We start from the raw sequence: 19,812 nt of genomic DNA, 5'->3' as shown, positions 1-19,812 counted from the left end.
CTCTACTGTTCCTGCCTACTTTCTGTATTCGACTGAAGAAGCCTACTGTGTAGGCGAAACGTTTCGGAATAAAGTTGTCTAACTGTTGCATATGTGTCTTACCTAACAATCCCTAGGTACGTTTCCCTCTTTCATACATTTATTAAACAAAAATAACAACCACTCCAACACTATGTCTTCCCCTGCTTTTAACATTTCTGTCATGATCCCGTCAGTTCCAGCTGCTTTACCCCCTTTCATTCTACGTAATGCCTCACGCACCTCCCCTACACTCACATCCTGCTCTTTTTCACTCCTAAAAGATGGTATACCTCCCTGGCCAGTGCATGAAATTGCCGCTTCCCTTTCTTCGTCGACATTTAAAAGTTCCTCAAAATATTCTCGCGATCTACCCAATACCTCCATCTCCCCATGTACTAACTCCCCTACTCTGTTTTTAACTGACAAATCCATTCGTTCCCTAGGCTTTCTTAATTTGCTTAACTCGCTCCAAAATTTTTTCTTATTTTCATTAAAATTTCTTGACTGTGCCTCTCCCACTCTATCATCTGCTCTCCTTTTGCACTCTCTCAAAACTCTCTTCAACTTTCTTTTACTCTCTATACACTCTACTCTTCTTATAACACTTCTGCTTTGTAAATACCTCTCATAAGCTACCTTTTTCTCTTTTATCACACCTTTTACTTCGTCATTCCACCAATCACTCCTCTTTCCTCCTGCACCCACCCTCCTATAACCACAAACTTCTGCCCTACATTCTAATACTGCATTTTTAAAACTATTCCAACCATCTTCAACCCTCCCACTACTCATACTTGCACCAGCCCACCTTTCTGCCAATAGTTGCTTATATTTCACCCAAACTTCCTCCTCCCTTAGTTTATACACTTTCACCTCCCTCTTACTTGTTGCCATTTTCCTCTTATCCCATCTACCTCTTATTCTAACTGTAGCTACAACTAGTTAATGATCCGATATATCAGTTGCCCCTCTATAAACGTGTACATCCTGGAGCCTACCCATCAACCTTTTATCCACCAATACATAATCTAACAAACTACTTTCATTACATGCTATACCATACCTTGTATATTTATTTATCCTCTCTTTCATAAAATATGTATTACTTATTACCAAACCTCTTTCTACACATAGCTCAATTAAAGGCTCCCCATTTTCAATTACCCCTGGCACTCCAAATTTACCTACTACTCCCTCCACAACATTTTTACCCAATTCAGCATTAAAATCCCCAACCACAAGTACTCTCACACTTGGTTCAAAACTCCCCATGCATTCACTCAACATTTCCTCAAATCTCTCTCTTTCTCCTCTATACTTCTCTCTTCCCCAGGTGCATATACTTACTATAACCCACTTCTCACATCCAACCTTTATTTTACTCCACATAATCTTCAAATTAATACATTTATAGTCCCTCTTTTCCTTCTATAGCTTATCCTTCAACATTATTGCTACTCCTTCTTCAGCTCTAACTCTATTTGAAACTCCTGACCTTATCCCATTTATTCCTCTCCACAGAAACTCACCCACCCCCTTCAGCTTTCACTTAAAGCCAGGACATCCAGGTTCTTCTCATTCATAACATCCACAATCATCTCTTTCTTATCATTCACACAGCATCCATGCACATTCAGCCTTCCCACTTTGACAATTTTCTTCTTCTTATTCTTTTTAGTAATTATTACAGGAAAAGGGGTTACTAGCCCACTGTTCCCGGCATTTTAGTTGGCTTTTACAACATGCATGGCTTACGGAGGAAAGATTCTTATTCCACTTACCCTTGGATATAAAAGGAAAAGTAATAAGAACAAGAACTAAGATAAAATCAAAGAAAACTCAGATGAGTGTATATAAATAAACGTGTACATGTATGTTTAGTGTGACCTAAGTGTAAGTAGAAGTAGCAAGACGTACCTGTAATCTTGCATATTTATGACAGACAAAATACACCAGCAATCCTACCATCATGTAAAACAATTACAGGGTTTCTTTTTACACTCACTTGTCAGGACGGTAGTACCTTCCTGGGTGGTTGCTGTCTACCAACCTACTACCTATACTGCGTATAATTTAGTTAGACAACACCACCACAATGGTCACCAGTGCACATGTGCTTACGGAGCTACCCTCGCGGTGCAAGGAATTCTTGTGGTTTCCTTACGTTTCGTGCAGTTAATTCGCCAGATTTCTTTCTTTTAACCATGGATCCTAAGGAAGCAACTGCAAAGGACAGTGCCAAGAAGAAAAGGAGGATGATTTTCATGGAATTAAAGCAAGAAATGATTAATAAGCACAGACTAGATACGAGGGTTGAAGACTTGGCGAGTTGAGTACAAGTGTAGCCCTTCTACTGTATGTACCTATGGGTTTAGCACTTCCCCGCGATTATAATAATAATAATAATCTACTCTATGTACAATATTAAGCAGGAGTCTATAAAGGCTATAGTGCCAGTAAAGGGCATTACAGTAATTTCTAAGCAGTGGACTTCTGTCAATTAAAAGATGATAAAGCTGCTGTTGACCTGGTTGACGGAGAAACAACTCACAGGAGATACATAGTGTAGCGAGATAAACATGAAAATTGTACATAGCAGTTCTTAAGAAAAGTGTGAACTCCTGACAGGATATGCTGCACTGCATTTCTTCTCCAAGGTGTGTAAATGTCGTATGTACACCAGTTAGCCTCACAAACTCCGTTTTCTCTTATAATAACACTTCTGACATTTTCATAGGGAGAATGCACGACCACTCCCGACCACAATCCTCCTCTCTCCGCCGTCCATGTAATGACATATTTTATTCATTCTAGAGTGTATATCAGGTTTCTATGTTATTTATATTGTTTATTATGTCATTAAATGAATTGTGACAGATAAATAAGCCGTACAGTTGATATTAGAGTTATTTTGTTATGCTTCCTGAGAGCAGGAATTCAGCTGGAACGAATTAATTGCATTTCAATTAATTTATATGAGGAAAATTGACCCAGCATACGAACAAATCAGGATACGAACAAGTCCACGGAACGGATTAAATTCGTAACCCGAGGTTCCACTGTACATGTACAAGGTATACAGGCCTAGTTGACATCAAAATATAAAACATATAAAAAACGATGATCAATTCGAACTATGATATATATGCTTAGTATTAAATAGTCTGTTAAGCATTAGGCTTAGTCTGCCCGATATGCCCTGGGATAATAGTGGCTTTCTTTGTATTTCGCAAATCAAAATTGTAATTACACATTGTAAACTATGCAAAGAAATAAAATTCTTAATCCTTAATGACATACTACTATACAGAGAGCCCCTTGTTATGTAGAGCATTTTGGGCAAATTTGATCAGTTTTGTCTCAGAATGCGACCCATACCAGTCAACTAACACCCAATTACTCATTTTATTGATAGGTAAACATGGACAGCAAGTGTCTTAAAGATACATGTCCTAATGTTTCCACCTGGACCTCAGTGTGAGCTGAGTGCACTAGTGATCAAGCTACTGTACATGTGGTGGATGTTTCGTTTTTGTGGGTCACCTTCAGTGAAAAGTGACCCATGTGTCAAATAAAATTACAGCAATAAGAATGCCAAAAAGAAAAAAAAAACAGCCCCACAATAAAAAGTAAGTTCTATTAAAGCTTTGTAAATTAATACTGATGAACAGTGTAAGTTACTTAGAATTTCTGTATATCCAAAAGGCTGGCAAAAATTATAACATGTACTGTACTAATGAACAGAACATACAGTATCATAGAAAGTACAAAAATTTTATATGAAATCTATATCACAATTCAAGAATTATCTAGAAATTATATATGGTGCTTCAAGTCAATTACTCTAGCCAAGACTGAAAAGACATGAATTTAATCTGAGGCAGAACGAGATGTATGGGTAAATCCCCTAACACCTGAACACCTGATAGCCATGTTCACTTATCAGTAAATAACTATGAGTTGGCAACTGTGGTGCATCTTGAGGGAGGACCTAAGTACCCCAGTAGAAATAAGATACACTGCTTGGCCTTCTTTGATTATCCAGAGTTATTCTGGCATATGTCTAGGGTTATTAGGTGTTAACCCTGTGATTTCCTTACTTTAATCAGGGAAAGCATTAAACCTGTAGGAGTAATATAGCACTTTAGGAATGGGAGGCATTTAAGTTCAATCTAAGGAAGGGAAGGAAAAGTCTTGTTCCTTAGAACAAGAACGTCCCACCAACATCATGATACTGCCCTTAATGAAGGGGGTTAACCTTAAAATTGTTCAATTATTATTATTATTATTCATGTAATTACTTGTAAAATAATATTTATGCTTTAACTTCTTTAGCCAACAGGACATTGTGGCCCAGTCCCTCAATCAGTTTTATACCCCATGAAATTTTTTATCTTTGCCTACATTATTATAGGGAGCACATTACAACTATAGTTGATTATCAGGTCAAATCATTGCTCTCCTACCCTGCAATCACCAGTAGCAGGCATTAGACGGGTATCAATAGCATCTGGCAGCTTGCTGAAGAACCAATGTGTGTCACTCCGACCCCAAATATCTGCCACCATAGCTGGAGTGCGTCCCTTGTTATCCCTGGCCCTGGGGTCAAGGTGGTGGATGAGGAGCATTTGTGCTGCCTCCACACATCCCCCTAGACCAGCCACATGAAGGGCAGTCCAGCCAGCAGCAGTTTGTGCTTCCCGCTTGCATCCACCTTCGATGAGAATAGAAATAACATCAACTTGGTTCTTTCGGGCAGCCTTGTGGAGTGGGGTGTAAAGGTTGTGGGTCTTAGCATTTATATTAGCACCAGCTTCCAGAAGTGCCCTCACACACTCAGTGGCTCCTGTCCAAGCTGCCTTATGCAGTGGTGTCTGCCCTAAGAAAAAGAAGGAAAGGTGAATTACTTGCATACATTTTTTTGCTGTATGACTCCTTTTGGTTCAGTGCTTTACAATGAACAAAATAATATAGAACAAATTGTATTCTATTTTATTTCAATTAACCAATATATTTATTATTCATGATTCATTCTTCAATGTCTTGTAAGATTTTTTTTTTTTGGCGCCAGCCATTTCCCACTAAATAGGGTGACCAAAGGAAGGAAACACATTCACCATTATTCATTCAATCCCTGGCACAGGTAAAACATTGAGCATACAGTAGGGCCCCACTTATATGGCAGGTTAGGTTCCAGGCTACTGCCAGAAAGCAGACATCGCCAGAAAGCAGAATTCCATTTTTTCCACTTATAAATTCATATAAATGCCAGACAACAAGTTTACACTAACATATATTAAGTAAGCAATAGAACTAAGCATTAAAAAGTAAAATACACACACAGTACACTCATTATTTACCTCAAAATATAGCCCTTTCAGGGTCTTAACCCTTTCAGGGTCCGTCCTGTAGATCTACGGCTTCACGTTGAGTGTCCAAACTGTAGATCTACGCCAAAATTCTAGAGCCATCAAATTTAGCGCGAAAACGCTCCTAGGCCTACATGTGAGAGAACGGGTCTGCGTGGTGGGTGTGCATCATAAACAAAAAATCTAGGTGCCCGCATAGCATTGTGGGAACGCCGGCTCAGTTACCTTTGTTCACCATGCCTTGTCACAAGGCAGCTCTCACTCCAAGGAAAATTGGGGCTCTCCTCTTCCTATCTGATAGCTCTGACACTGATGGAAGTGGAAATGAAGATGAATTCTTTGGCTTTGATCAGTTAGTGACCGAAAGGAATGACCAGGATATCGATAATAGTGCAGAAAACCCTGACGATCCTCAACCTTCTACTTCTGGTGAGGGCACTCCTCAGTCACGGATGTGTGATGTCACCGTGGTTGTTTAATATATTTATAGATGGGGTTGTAAGGGAAGTAAATGCGAGGGTCTTGGCAAGAGGCGTGGAGTTAAAAGATAAAGAATCACACAAAGTGGGAGTTGTCACAGTTGCTCTTTGCTGATGACACTGTGCTCTTGGGAGATTCTGAAGAGAAGTTGCAGAGGTTGGTGGATGAATTTGGTAGGGTATGTAAAAGAAGAAAATTAAAAGTGAATACAGGAAAGAGTAAGGTTATGAGGATAACAAAAAGATTAGGTGATGAAAGACTGGATATCAGAATGGAGGGAGAGAGTATGGAAGAGGTGAATGTATTCAGATATTTGGGAGTGGACGTGTCAGCAGATGGGTCTATGAAAGATGAGGTGAATCATAGAATTGATGAGGGGAAAAGGGTGAGCGGTGCACTTAATTCAAAGTGTATTCTCTATAAGGATTACAATGCTGAGTTTACAGAATTTGGTTATTGTGTGGTTTACATGTAGTAAAATAATGATTACAGAGTGTACCACTAGAACACCTAGCATGGCTAGGCATTTCAGGCAAACTTAGTTTAATTCTTAATTTTAAAATATTACAAATTATGAGGTAAATTGGTATTATGGCTAAGTGACTAAATACTAGTTTGTGAGTTTAGCAATGTGAATGCTTTTGTTTTGGCACAGTACATAGTTTCAGTATTGGAGTATCACAGGATTCATTATTTTAAGATTGAGATTAATATTTCTGTTTATGGCCAAATGGGTGAGTGAGTGTAAGTGTGAACCACCAGGTGGTATTCGTGTAGTTAGTTGATGGGGTGTATCAGGAAGATAAGATGTTTTCTAATGGTAGTTTTGAAGGTGATGAATGTTTCTGCAGTTCTAGAGTTCTCAGGTAGGGTGTTCCAGATTTTAGGGCCTTTGACATACATTTAATTTTTGTAAAGGTTTAGTCGGACACGGGGAATGTCGTAGAGGTGTTTGTGTCTGGTGTTATGCCTGTGGGTTCTGTCACAACTATCAAGAAAGTGTTTTAGGTCAAGGTTGATATTGGAGTTTAAGGTCCTGTAGATGTAGATTGCACAGTAGTAAGTGTGGATTTACTGAGCAGGGAGTAAGTTTAGATCTATGAAGAGTGGGGGGGTGTGTTGCCAGGGATGGGATTTAGTGATTATTCTTACTGCAGCTTTTTGTTGGGTTATTATTGGCTTTAGGTGTGTTGCTGCAGTTGATCCCCAAGCACAAATAGCATAAGTGAGGTATGGATAAATAAGTGAGTGGTATAGTGTGAGAAGGGCATTTTGCGGCACGTAGTATCGTATCTTGGAGAGGATCCCAACCGTTTTGGATACTTTTTTGGTTATGTGTTGGATATGGGTGCTGAAATTCAGGTTGTTGTCAAGGTATAGGCCTAGGAATTTGCCTTCATTATGTCTGGTAATTAGAGTGTTGTCGATCTTAATGTTAATTTGTGCATCTCCTGCTCTGCTACCAAACATAATATAGCAGGTTTTGTCAGTGTTAAGCCTAAGTTTATTGGCTGTCATCCAAGTCGATATTTTGATCAGCTCCTCGTTAACAATGGTGTTGAGGGTGGCAAGATTAGGGTGAGAGATGACATAAGTCGTGTCGTCAGCAAAGAGAATGGGTTTCAGGTGTTGGGATACGTTTGGAAGATCATTGATGTATGAGGAAGAGCAGGGGACCAAGGACACTTCCCTGCGGAACTCCAGTATCAAGTGGCCATGTTGTTGATGCTGTGTCTTTAATGGTGACATACTGATACCTATTAGTAAGGTAAGATTTGAAATAAGCAAGCGCATGGCCTCTTATACCGTAATGGTCAAGTTTGTGGAATAGGATGTCGTGGTCTACTGTGTCAAAAGCTTTTCTTAGGTCAATAAAAATTCCTAGTGGATATTCCTTATTTTCCAATGCTGTGTAAAGCAGATCTAGCATTTTTATGATTGCATCATTAGTGCTTTTATTTTTCCTGAATCCAAATTGGCAGGAGTTGAGTATGTTTTGTGCCGTTATAAATGAATATAGTCTCCTGTGCATGAGTTTCTCAAAGATTTTGGATAGCAATGGTAAGTTTGATATTGGCCTATAGTTGTTTAAGTCTGTAGGGTCACCACCTTTATGTATTGGTGTAACCCTTGCCATCTTGAGTAGTTTTGGGAAGGTGCTAGTTTCTAGTGACTTGTTAAAAATTAATGAAATAGCATGCGAAAGGACATGGGCCGCTCGCTTGTACAGTAATGGTGGGACATGAGACAGATTCCCTGAGTTATTTTTAAGTGACTTTATAATCTCGGTGACTTCCGTGGGCTCAGTTGGTGCAAGATAGAAGGAATTTGGGAAATTCCCATCTAGGTAGTCCCCGGCATGGGCATTGGTAAGTGGGATTTTATTGTCGAGATTAGATCCTATGGTTGAGAAGAAGTCGTTTATCTTGTTAGCTGTGTCAGTGGGATGTAGTGGTGTTTCATTAGGTTTAGTTAGGACAATATTCTTGTTTTTTTTTTCAGTTTGTGGGTCCCTAGAATCTGAGAGAGTGTTTTCCAGGTCTTTTTTATATCTCCTCTAGTGTCTGTGAATCTACTGGAGTAGTATAGTTGTTTGGCTTTCTTTATTACTTTGGTGAGAACTTATGAATAGTGTTTAAGAATATCTTTGTGTATTAAGCCCTGTCTATATTGCTTTTCATATTGGTGTTTCTTGTCAATGGATTTCAGAATGGTGCTGGTTAGCCATGGGCAACCAAGCCGTTTGTTTGTGATCTGTTTCGTTTTTATAGGACAATGTTTGTTGTATAGTCTAAGTAATTTGTTAAGAAAAATGTCTGTCTAGTCATCAATACCATTGGCCTTGGAGAATTCTGTAGGTCAGTCAACAGTCTCTAGGTCAGCTGTGAACTTCCTTATTGAGGCCTCGTCATGGAGTCTAAATGAGACTTTGTTGTATTCAAGTGGTGGTTTACTAATGTTTGTCAGGAGGAAGGTAGGGTAGTGGTCTGTGGTGCTATCTGTGATTATCCCTGATTTAAGGGGGGCTAGTATATTGGTCCATATGTGGTCTATTATGGTTGCACTTGTCTCAGTGAGCCTGGTTGGTTTAGTTATTGTTGGTATGAGAAGTATGTTGTTCATATTGTTGATGAAATTAGTTACAGGCTGATCATCTAGTAGGCCAAGGTTGATGTTGAAGTCTCTAGCTAAGAGAAGGTGGTGCTTATTCATTTGTCTGTTTGTTATTAGTGATATTAATTTCTCACTGATGTTTGTGTGAGGTATCTGGTAAATGGCACCAAATGTTATAGGTGTCTTAAGGTTTTTTACAGTAAAATTAGCAAAACTGTATTCCCTATATTCATCACTAAAGCAAGTGGAGACAAAGAACTTTGTCCTTGGAGGCAAAGAGGGGAATGTATGAGAGTATAGTTTTACCAACGCTCTTATATGGGTGTGAAGCATGGGTGATGAATGTTGCAGCGAGGAGAAGGCTGGATTCAGTGGAGATGTCATGTCTGAGGGCAATGTGTGGTGTGAATATAATGCAGAGAATTCATAGTTTGGAATATAAGAGGTGGTGCAGGATTGCCAAAACTTGTCCAGAGGGCTGAGGAAGGGTTGTTGAGGTGGTTTGGACATGTAGAGAGAATGGAGCAAAACAGAATGACTTCAAGAGTGTATCAGTCTGTAGTGGAAGGAAAGTGGGGTAGGGGTCAGCCTAGGAAAGGTTGGAGGGAGGGGGTAAAGGAGGTTTTGTGTGCGAGGGGCTTGGACTTCCAGCAGGCATGCATGAGCGTGTTTGATAGGAGTGAATGGAGACAAATGGTTTTTAATACTTGACGTGCTGTTGGAGTGTGAGCAAAGTAACATTTATGAAGGGGTTCAGGGAAACCGGCAGGCCGGACTTGAGTCCTGGAGATGGGAAGTACAGTGCCTGCACTCTGAAGGAGGGGTGTTAATGTTGCAGTTTAAAAACTGTAGTGTAAAGCACCCTTCTGGCAAGACAGTGATGGAGTCAAATGATGATGAAAGTTTTTCTTTTTCGGGCCACCCTGCCTTGGTGGGAATCGGCCAGTGTGCTAATAAAAAAAAAAAAACTAATCTATTATAAAGTTTAATTTGTAAATTATGCAAGATAAGTGGAGAATTATGACTTTTTTTTCACTGACTGGAAATACTTCACAGCTTCTCTTAGGCTATGAATAACTCCCATGATCACTGCTTTTACACTCTGAGGCCATTATTAAGCAAAATTCAAGGTTATTTTCAGGCAACACTAAACCATGAATAACTTAAATCGTGGATAATGGATACAAGGGTTCTACTAAGTGGAATATACCTGGAGAGGGTATTGGGGGATCAACACTCCCACAGCCCAGTCTGTAACCAGGCATCCTGGTGGATCAGGGTCTGATCAACCAGGCTGTTACTGCTGGTCGCAGACCAATGTATGAGTCACAGCCAGGCTGATAATGGCATGATGGTGGTTTTATTTGTACCGATCAAATTATGAAATATAAACACACATTGTAGCATTTGCAAAGAAATAAACTTTTTTTTTTTGTACTGACATTAGATGCCTGACCATCACCTTCTTGAAGACAGATGGGGGCTTATTGGTAATCTCCCCCTTATGTATGATGGGAGGCAACTGAACAGTCTTGGGCCCCTGACACTATTGTGCTGTCTCTCAGCATACTCGTGGCACCCTTGCTTTTTAATGGGGGGATGTTGCACTGCATGTGCAAATTTGGAACTAGTCCCTCTAGGATTTTCCAAGTGTACACTATCATGCATCTTTCTTGCCTGTGTTCCAGGGAATACAAACTGTTTGCATATTTTAGCTAAAACTTGAGGTTTGTCAGAAAATACTTGATATTGCACTGAATCATCAAAATATGCAATAAAATAATGTTTTATGCATACAGTACTTACAGTTTTAACTGAATGGTAGTAGTTATTGTCCTCTCTATAAAAATGTACAAATATTTGTATTATCTCCAACGGATGTTTCCACCTTTTTTTTTTTTTTGTTTGTAAACTTCCTGTAAAACTATATAAACTCCCAATAAAACTATCTAAAATCATTGTATAACTATCTAAACTCACTTTAAAACCTCTCTTTCATAATGAAGGAACTGTACTTCATACCACCACCTGTCCTTCATAATGAAGGAACTGTACTTCATACCACCACCTGTCCTTCATAATGAAGGCACTGTACTTCATACCACCACCTGTCCTTCATAATGAAGGCACTGTACTTCATACCACCACCTGTCCTTCATAATGAAGGCACTGTACTTCATACCACCACCTGTCCTTCATAATGAAGGCACTGTACTTCATACCACCACCTGTCCTTCATAATGAAGGAACTGTACTTCATACCACCACCTGTCCTTCATAATGAAGGCACTGTACTTCATACCACCACCTGTCCTTCATAATGAAGGCACTGTACTTCATACCTTCATAGTGCCAGAGCTATGAAAGGCAGGGCAGAATGTTAAATAACTGTAGACTTTTACTACATCAAATCACCTAAAATCACTAATAACCCAACAAAAAGGCACTGTGAGTACAATCACCCATTCCAGTGCCAGGTAACACTCTCCTATTCTTCAAAAGCTTGAACATATTTAATATACAAAATTAGCACTCATACTACTGTGCCTACTATATATATATAGAGAGAGAACAAACAATTCTCATATAAACACACTGAAATTTTACCTTGTTAGCTGCAACAGCAGGCATAACACATGACACACAAACCCTCTATGACATCCCCTGTGTCCAACTCAACCTATGCAAAAGCTCAATGGGCATAAAAGGCCCTAAAATCTCGAATTCATTGCCTGAAAATTTGGAAGGCCCCCAATCTGCCAGAAGAGTCATAGCTATTATTAAGAAGTGCCTCATCTCCCTAATGTAACTGAAACAACAATAAGATATGTCAAACAAAACCAGCTCATCCAACTATGTCTCTGTTCTCCTTCCAGTCTATTTCTCTGTTTTCCTTCCAGTCTATGTCTCTGTTCTCCTTCCGGTCTATGTCTCTGCTCTCCTTCCAGATTATGTCTCTGCTCTCCTTCCAGTCTATGTTTCTGTTATCCTTCCAGTCTATGTCTCCATTCTCCTTCCAGTCTATGTCTCTGTTCTTCCAGTCTATGTCTCTGTTCTACCATTCTATGACTCTGTTCTCCTTCCAGTCCATGTCTCTGTTTTCCTTCCAGTCCATGTCTCTGTTTTCCTTCCAGTCCATGTCTCTGTTTTCCTTCCAGTCCATGTCTCTGTTTTCTTTCCAGTCCATGTCTGTTTTCCTTCCAGTCCATGTCTCTGTTTTCTTTCCAGTCCATGTCTCTGTTTTCCTTCCAGTCCATGTCTCTGTTCTTCTTCTAGTTTTCCTTCAACTTTAATAGAAAAGTTGTACAAGAATGGTATACAATACCAACAAGATGAAATTAGGACACATGTGAAATTAAGACACATGTGCAACATCTGGGTATCTTTATTGTAGATGTTTTGCCATCCAGTGGCTTTATCAATACAAATTCCAGGACATAACTTGAAGACAGTAGAACTATATACAGAAGATGAGGTAATCAATCCCTCAACCTTGGAGTTGATGCAAAGAGCACCATAGTCGTGGAGATTCTGAAGCAGAAGCAAAGAGCCTGGCGCTTATAAACTAACATCAGGTGGAAAGGGGACATGTAGCAGATGAGGGCATAGTCACTAGTAAATCAAATAAAATCAAGTTTATTCTCTATAAGGGTTACAATGTGGGGTATACAGGATTTGGATATTGTGTGGTTTACATGTTATAAGATACTAATTACAGAGGGGGGCCACTAGGACACCTAGCATGGCTAGGCATTTCGGGCAGACTTAGATTAATTCTTAACATTAAATCCTTACAGATTATGGTATTAAGGCTAGGTGACTACATTATAATTTGTGAGTTTAGCAATGTGAATGCTTTTGTTTCAGCACAATACAAAGTGTCTATATTGGAGTATCATAGGCAAACTTATGACTAGTTAGGATTCATTATTTTAAGATTAAGATTAGTATTTCTGTGTTTATAGTCAGTGGGTGAGTGAGTGTAATTGTGAACCACAAGGTGGTTATCATGTAGTTAGTTGTCAGGGTGTATCAGGGAGATAAGATGTTTTCTAACTGTAGTTTTGAAAGCGATGAGTGTGTCTGCAGTTCTAGAGTTTTCAGGTAGGGTGTTCCAGATTTCAGGTCCTTTGAAATACATTGAGTTTTTGTAAAGGTTTAGTCGGACACGGGGAATGTCATAGAGATGTTTGTGTCTGGTGTTATGCCTGTGGATCCTGTCACAACTATCAAGAAAGCATTTTAGGTCAAGGTTAATATTGGAATTTAAGATCCTGTAGATATAGATTGCACAGTAGTAAGTGTGGATGTTCTGAACAGGGAGTAAGTTTAGATCTATGAAGAATGGGGGGCGTGTTGCCAGGGATGGGATTTAGTGATTATTCTTACTGCGGCTTTTTGTTGGGTTATTATTGGCTTTAGGTGTGTTGCTGCAGTTGAACCCCAAGCACAGATAGCATAGGTGAGGTATGGATATATAAGTGAATGGTATAGTGTGAGAAGGGCAGTTTGCGGCACGTAGTATCATATCTTGGAAAGGATCCCCACCGTTTTGGATACTTTTTTTATGTGTTGGATATGGGTGCTGAAATTTAGGTTGTTGTCGAGGTATAGGCCAAGGAATTTGCCCTCATTATGTCTGGCAATTAGAGTGTTGTCGATCTTAATGTCAAGTTGCGCAACACCTGCTCTGCTACCAAACATAATATACAGTGGACCCCCGCATAACGATCACCTCCGAATGCGACCAATTATGTAAGTGTATTTATGTAAGTGCGTTTGTATGTGTATGTTTGGGGGTCTGAAATGGACTAATCTACTTCACAATATTCCTTATGGGAACAAATTCGGTCAGTACTGGCACCTGAACATACTTCTGGAGTGAAAAAATATCGTTAACCTGGGGTCCACTGTAGTAGGTTTTGTCAGTGTTAAGCATAAGTTTATTGGCTGTCATCCAAGTCGATATTTTGAGCAGCTCCTCGTTAACAATGGTGTTGAGGGTGGCAAGATTAGGGTGGGAGATGACATAAGTTGTGTCGTCAGCAAAGAGAATGGGTTTCAGGTGTTGGGATATGTTTGGAAGATCACTGATGTAAATGAGGAAGAACAGGGGTCCAAGGACACTTCTCTGTGGGATTCCCCAGTGGAAGTAAATCCTACCCAAAAAGATGGGTTAGTAGTAGTAATAGCAGTTGTTGTAGTCGTGAAGGTTATGTGCATGTCCTCAGAATCAAGATTCCATGATGTTGCAATGTCTGACAAGTCGTACAAGAATGGTATACAATACCGACAAGATGAAATTAAGACACATGTGTCTTAATTTCATCTTGTCAATATTGCATACCATTCTTGTACAACTTGTCAGACACTGCAACATTATGGAATCTTGATTCTGAGGACATGCACACAACCTTCATGACTACGACAACTACTACTAACCCATCTCTTTGGGTAGGATCTACCTCTACTGGGGAATCCCGCTTACCAGTGACTATGCCCTCGTCTGCTACACGTCCCCTTTCCACCTGATGTTAGTATATAAGTGCCAGGCTCCTTGCCTCTGTTTCAGAATCTCCACGACTATGGTGCTCTTCGTGCCAACTTCAAGGTTGAGGGACTGATTACCTTGTCTTCTGTATATAGTTCTACTGTCTTCAAGTTATGTCCTGGAATTTGTATTGATAAAGCCACTGGATGCAAAATGTCTACAATAAAGATACCCAGATGTTGCGCATGTGTCTTAATTTCAAATTCCATAGAAAACTGATTACACACCTTTATCCCATTATATTTCTATTTTAACTAAATAACTTCCTGTATCTGAACCATATCTAACTAATCACTCCACAAAACTAAAAATCATTGAATCAATTCATAATAATAAGTCATACTTTTAAAATTGTACCATATGTTCATTACCTATCTTCTTACTGTCACTGTTTTGAATGAAAATAAGCTGGATGTCCTAGCTCAAAGCAAAACAAAGCTAAAGGGGAGAGAAGAATTTCAGTGGGGAGGTGTAAATGGGATTAGGTTAGGTATATCTGAGAGAATCAGAGCTAAGGAAGGAGTAGCAGTAATAGGAAGTTATAAATTATGGTAAGAAAATGGGGGAATATAAGCATACAAATTTAAGCATTATGTGGATTAAAATAAAGACGGTATGTGAGAAGTTGGCAATAGTAGGTGTTTATAAACCTTGGGAAGAGGACATGTGAAGAGAGAGGGAGAAAGATAAAAGTTAGGTGGTGCATTGAGGCATCTGTGGAGACAACTCAGTAATGTAAATTGGTACCAACACTGTTGTATGGGTGTGAAGCATGGGTTTTGAATGCTGCAGTGAGGAGGCTGGAGACAGTGATGTAATGCTTATGGGCAATCTGTGGTGTGAAATATTATGCAGAGAATTCAGAGTTTGGAGATTAGAAGGTGTGGAGTTACCAGAAGTATTATTAAGAGAGCTAAGGAGGGGTTGTTGAGGTGGAGAAAAATAGGGTGACTCCAAAAACATATAAGGGTAAAGGTCATCCTAGGAGCATGTGTGAGCATGTTAAGATAGGAGTAGAAGCAAGTGGTTTTTATGATTTTATGTGCTGTTGGAGTGTGAGCATGAAGCCTGGAAGTGGGAAGTACAGTGCCTGCACTATGAAGGGGGGTGGGGGATGTTATGGTTTGGAGGGTCATCTGAAGTATGATGTTGGTGCCCTTCTTGCAAGACAGTGATTAAATCAGTAACACTGAAAGTGTCTTCATCTTTGTTGGGCCACACTACCTTGATGAGAGATGGTCAGTGTTAAAAAATTAAAATCAGATAAATAAGACTGTGGCACTCACTGAACTCATCAGTGGTGGTGACCTCTGTGTCTGCACCATGAAGCAGCAGCATTCTCAGTGCTTCCTCTTGGTCCAACTCAGCTGCCAGGTGCAGGGGTGTTCCTTCTTTCCACCCTCCCCCATTCACAGATGCCCCACTCTCCACCAGAAAGGGTATTAGGTGGGCATGCCCTCTAGCCACAGCCATTCCCACCAGGGTGCCACCTTCACAGCCAGTGACATCATCTGGCACTACAACACATGGGTCACCACCAGCCCTGACAGCCTTCTTGACATCCTCTAGTTGACCTCTCAGCACCGCTGTTACCAATTCCTGTCAATTCAAAGCTTCATTACACACTGCTCATTCACCAACAACTTTAAAATAGGTAATACCCATTTCTCAAAAGAAGTAGTAGTAGTAGTAAAGTAGTAGTAGTAGTAGTAGTACTACTCCCTTCCCTGGTCTGTCTTCAGGCCTTTTCTACCTTATTCTCATTCAGCTGTCATTTGACAATGCCCAGGATGGATTGAAACATCATCCTATAGTTCCTCTCCTAAGTGCGGTATTTTGGTGAATTAATAACTAATATTCTTATTTTATATAATAACAAAAAAATGCTGAAAATTTGAATGGAGTGTGTTATACACGACTACCTTAAGGCAACACAGGTTGGCCGTCACTAATCCGGGACTTGTAGTGTGCCAAATTAGTGAGCTTGCCGAATTACAGAGTGGTTAGGTTAGAATACACTTAAGTAACCTATTAATAGAGACTATCTGCTACATCTTACTCATGAAACTGCTTTCTCCTACACTGACTTGCTGCTGTAGATTTACAACCATCTGCACAATTTCTGAGTCAGTATAATGATGAAATCTGAAATTAAGCTATCCAAAATTAGTGCCGGATTACTGATGAAACCAGATAACTGATTGTCGGATTAGTGATGGCCAACCTGTACTATGCACAGTATTGCAAATATTTATTCTACTGTTATCTTACACCCCACAACAAATTAATGGTTACCAATAATGACTTTTTAGATTGCATACCACCCTTTCCTTCTTAAATGTTGTACTTACATAAATTTCAGTAATCAGTTTATTTTCTTTATCAGCTCTGCTGCTGGCCTGGTCATCCAGGGTAGATGCCCAGATAAGGGAGCAAGATACTTGTCTAGTAGACCTAGTACGATATTAAAACTACTCGCCTTTTACATCCTACTTGTAGTGCTTCAACTAAGTAGCAACAGGAGATTCCAGAACATCGGATTGATACCACCGCCCAGGATAACCTACACCATTTCTTCAACATCAGAGAACCATCCTGGGCCTTACACACTCCTGCCCAAACACCGTACCATAACCAACAATGTCCAATTTTTATTTTTTATTTAATTTTTAATTAAAACCCTTGAAAAACGTTATTTCTTATTACTCCTCAAGTCGTTTATTTGTTTACTATTTATTTTTCCATTATTTCTGATCAGGCGGAAGGCATTCCCCTGACACTCAGCATACATTATGGGGATTACCAATAGACCCCTGGGTGTTTTCAAGAAGGCACTGGACAGGAACCTAAAGTCAGTACCTGACCAGCCGGGCTGTGGTTCGTATGTCAGTTTTTGTGTGGCCAGCAGCAACAGCCTGGTTGATCAGACTCTGATCCACCATGAGGCCTGATTTCAGACTGAGCCACAGGGGTGCTGACCCCCAAAACCCTCTCCAGGTAGGACAATGAACTCTGCCTGGAAGAAATTGTGGCCAGATGATGTATCAGTCAGAGATTTTGAAGGCTTTGAGGTAGAGCCTCTAGTGAAGGATACTGTTTCTCTGGGCTAGCCCATGGGTTTCAAAACAGATGATGAGGATGTACAGAGTTGGTGGAGGATCACAAGAATGAGCTCACCACAGAAGAACATCAAAACCTGCACAAGGAGCAGCAAGGAGAAGTGGTTGAGGAAATTTCTTCTTTAGAGGAGGGGAGGAGTAAGAGCAGCATTTCCACTGCAGAAATTAAGGAACTGTTTCCACTGAGCTCCAACAAAGAGCCTGGTGAAAAACTGGCATCCTAATATTAATGTTGTGAATAAGAGCATCAACCTGTTCAGTGACAATGATGTTGACCACTTTAGAAAAATTTTGAAAAGTCTTTAAGAGCAGACAACATTGAAGAGCTTCTTTAGCAAAGAAAAAAATTAAATGCTGGTGAATCCCCCATCATCTTCAAGTGCTACTGCACAGAGACAGAAAAAAGAAAAAACACCAGATGGGCAGTTACCTGATGTTTTTATGGAAGGTGGCACACTTTCCAGAGAATAACATCTCTCCACCTTCCTCTCAGGCCATCAGCACTCCTCAGTGAAGTCCAGTTAAATTCATTTATTTACTGCTGTTGTTGATGTAGCACTGTACTAAATATTTTTGCTATGGCTCGTCTCATTCTTTTCAATTTTAACTGTGACTGACAATGTTGATTTCAACTTCTGTGCCTCTTAGGGACATACCTCCACAATGCTTAATAGCACTGATTTTAAATTGTAGTGGTAAATGACATGGTTAAGTTCCAGCCCCTAAACTTCTTAATGATGCTGAGCTACAACTCAAATTTTTTATGGACTGTAAGATATCTTCACAATATTTTATTTGATTGGTCTCAAATTTTCAGTACTGTCAAATTTTCAGCATTATCAAGTTATAAAAGAAAACTTTTGACTTAGAAATTGAGGCAACCACTTAAAAGTACCTCTTAACTAAACGTCTGTACTGTCATGTGCAGAATGACAGTGAAAAACATAGAAGCAGAAACATGTAAATAAACCCTCCATTTAACCCCTTAACTGTCGAAATGTAGATCTACGTTCTAACCGCTAGCACTCCAAATGTAGATCTACGTTCTAACCGCTAGCACTCCAAATGTAGATCAATATTTTATTTTTCCTGCCTTTACAAATCTGGCATGATTGGCCTCAGATGCCTGGTCAGCATAGAATGGGTCTTAACACTTGGTGTGCGCAGTATTAAAAAAAACTGGAACCACTTACTACCTTGTGAGAGCACCAGTTCAACTGAGCGCCAGCTAGAGCAAAAAGCGTGGCAAACACCAGAGATTCATTGATGCCATGTCATAGTAACACTTACCTTTTAAGATGAAAGTGATGATGACCCTGTGTGCTGCAGGATTTTTTTTATACTGCGCACACTGACCACATAGACCCATTCTTTCATATGTAGGCCTACCAGCTTTTTCTCACTAGATTTGAGGGTGCTAGAATTTAGGCATACTAGTACGCCAAAAACCCTGGGGCATAAGCCATACTAGTACGGCCAAAACCCCCAAAGGGTTAAGGGAATGTGTGAAGTGATATTAATCACCATTCCCAGAATGACCACATGTTAAATCTCGTGTCCTCATTCCAAGGACCACGGAGTTTTTACGGAGTCTCGTCTCCTAAATCGGGACAACCCAAGTGGTATCATAGTCCTGCTGGAAGAAAAACTACATCAATTTGGCAAGACATCTGGATCAGAAAAAGAAATAAGGAAAGACAAGAAATGCTGCCTCCTCACCCACAGTTAAGTAAACCTTCTTGTTATATCAGACTAATAACTGGCTAGTTAGGTACGTTATCATAGGACAGGTATTGTGGGTGCTACAAAGATCTCCAGTGACCACCAATGAAATCTGGTAAGTGGTGGTCTCATTATGTTAACATGTAACCCCTTCCCCCCCCTCTTTTAATCAGTCCAATTTATCCATACAGTCCACAACTAATGGTAGCACTGTACTTATTGGTGCTATCCAACTTTAATCTATAATACTGGCCTAATATAGATGTGCCTAGGGTGTGTGAGGTCGAAGGAGTCGCTTGGTGCAACCAGGAGTGGCTTAAGTTTTCTCACACATCTACATGAGGTAACTACTGTAAACAATATATGGCTATCGCCTCCCAATGAGATTATCTGTATGAATGCGATGACTAGGTTCATACAGGTAGCCTTATGAATC

General features: G+C 39.9%; 1 protein-coding gene across 7 annotated transcripts in view; it reads right to left on the bottom strand.

Annotated features, from left to right (window-relative positions):
• LOC128693120 (ankyrin-3) overlaps positions 1-19,812 on the bottom strand; it is a 358,860-nt gene that overhangs the window by 158,568 nt on the left and 180,480 nt on the right. For 6 of the 7 annotated variants that reach the window (XM_070081932.1, XM_070081926.1, XM_070081946.1 and 3 more), the window contains 2 exons: positions 15,822-16,134; positions 4,488-4,900 (listed from right to left, as the gene is read on the bottom strand). In XM_070081932.1, coding sequence (XP_069938033.1) covers positions 4,488-4,900; positions 15,822-16,134 — 726 coding nt within the window. The remainder of the gene's footprint in view (positions 1-4,487; positions 4,901-15,821; positions 16,135-19,812) is intronic. The other variant, XM_070081969.1, reaches the window with a different exon arrangement.

This window comes from Cherax quadricarinatus, chromosome 6 (assembly GCF_038502225.1).
Source record: "Cherax quadricarinatus isolate ZL_2023a chromosome 6, ASM3850222v1, whole genome shotgun sequence".
NCBI lineage: Eukaryota > Metazoa > Arthropoda > Malacostraca > Decapoda > Parastacidae > Cherax > Cherax quadricarinatus.
The sequence above is the reverse complement of the archived record's forward strand: the minus strand, read 5'-3'. Positions and strand labels throughout refer to the sequence as shown.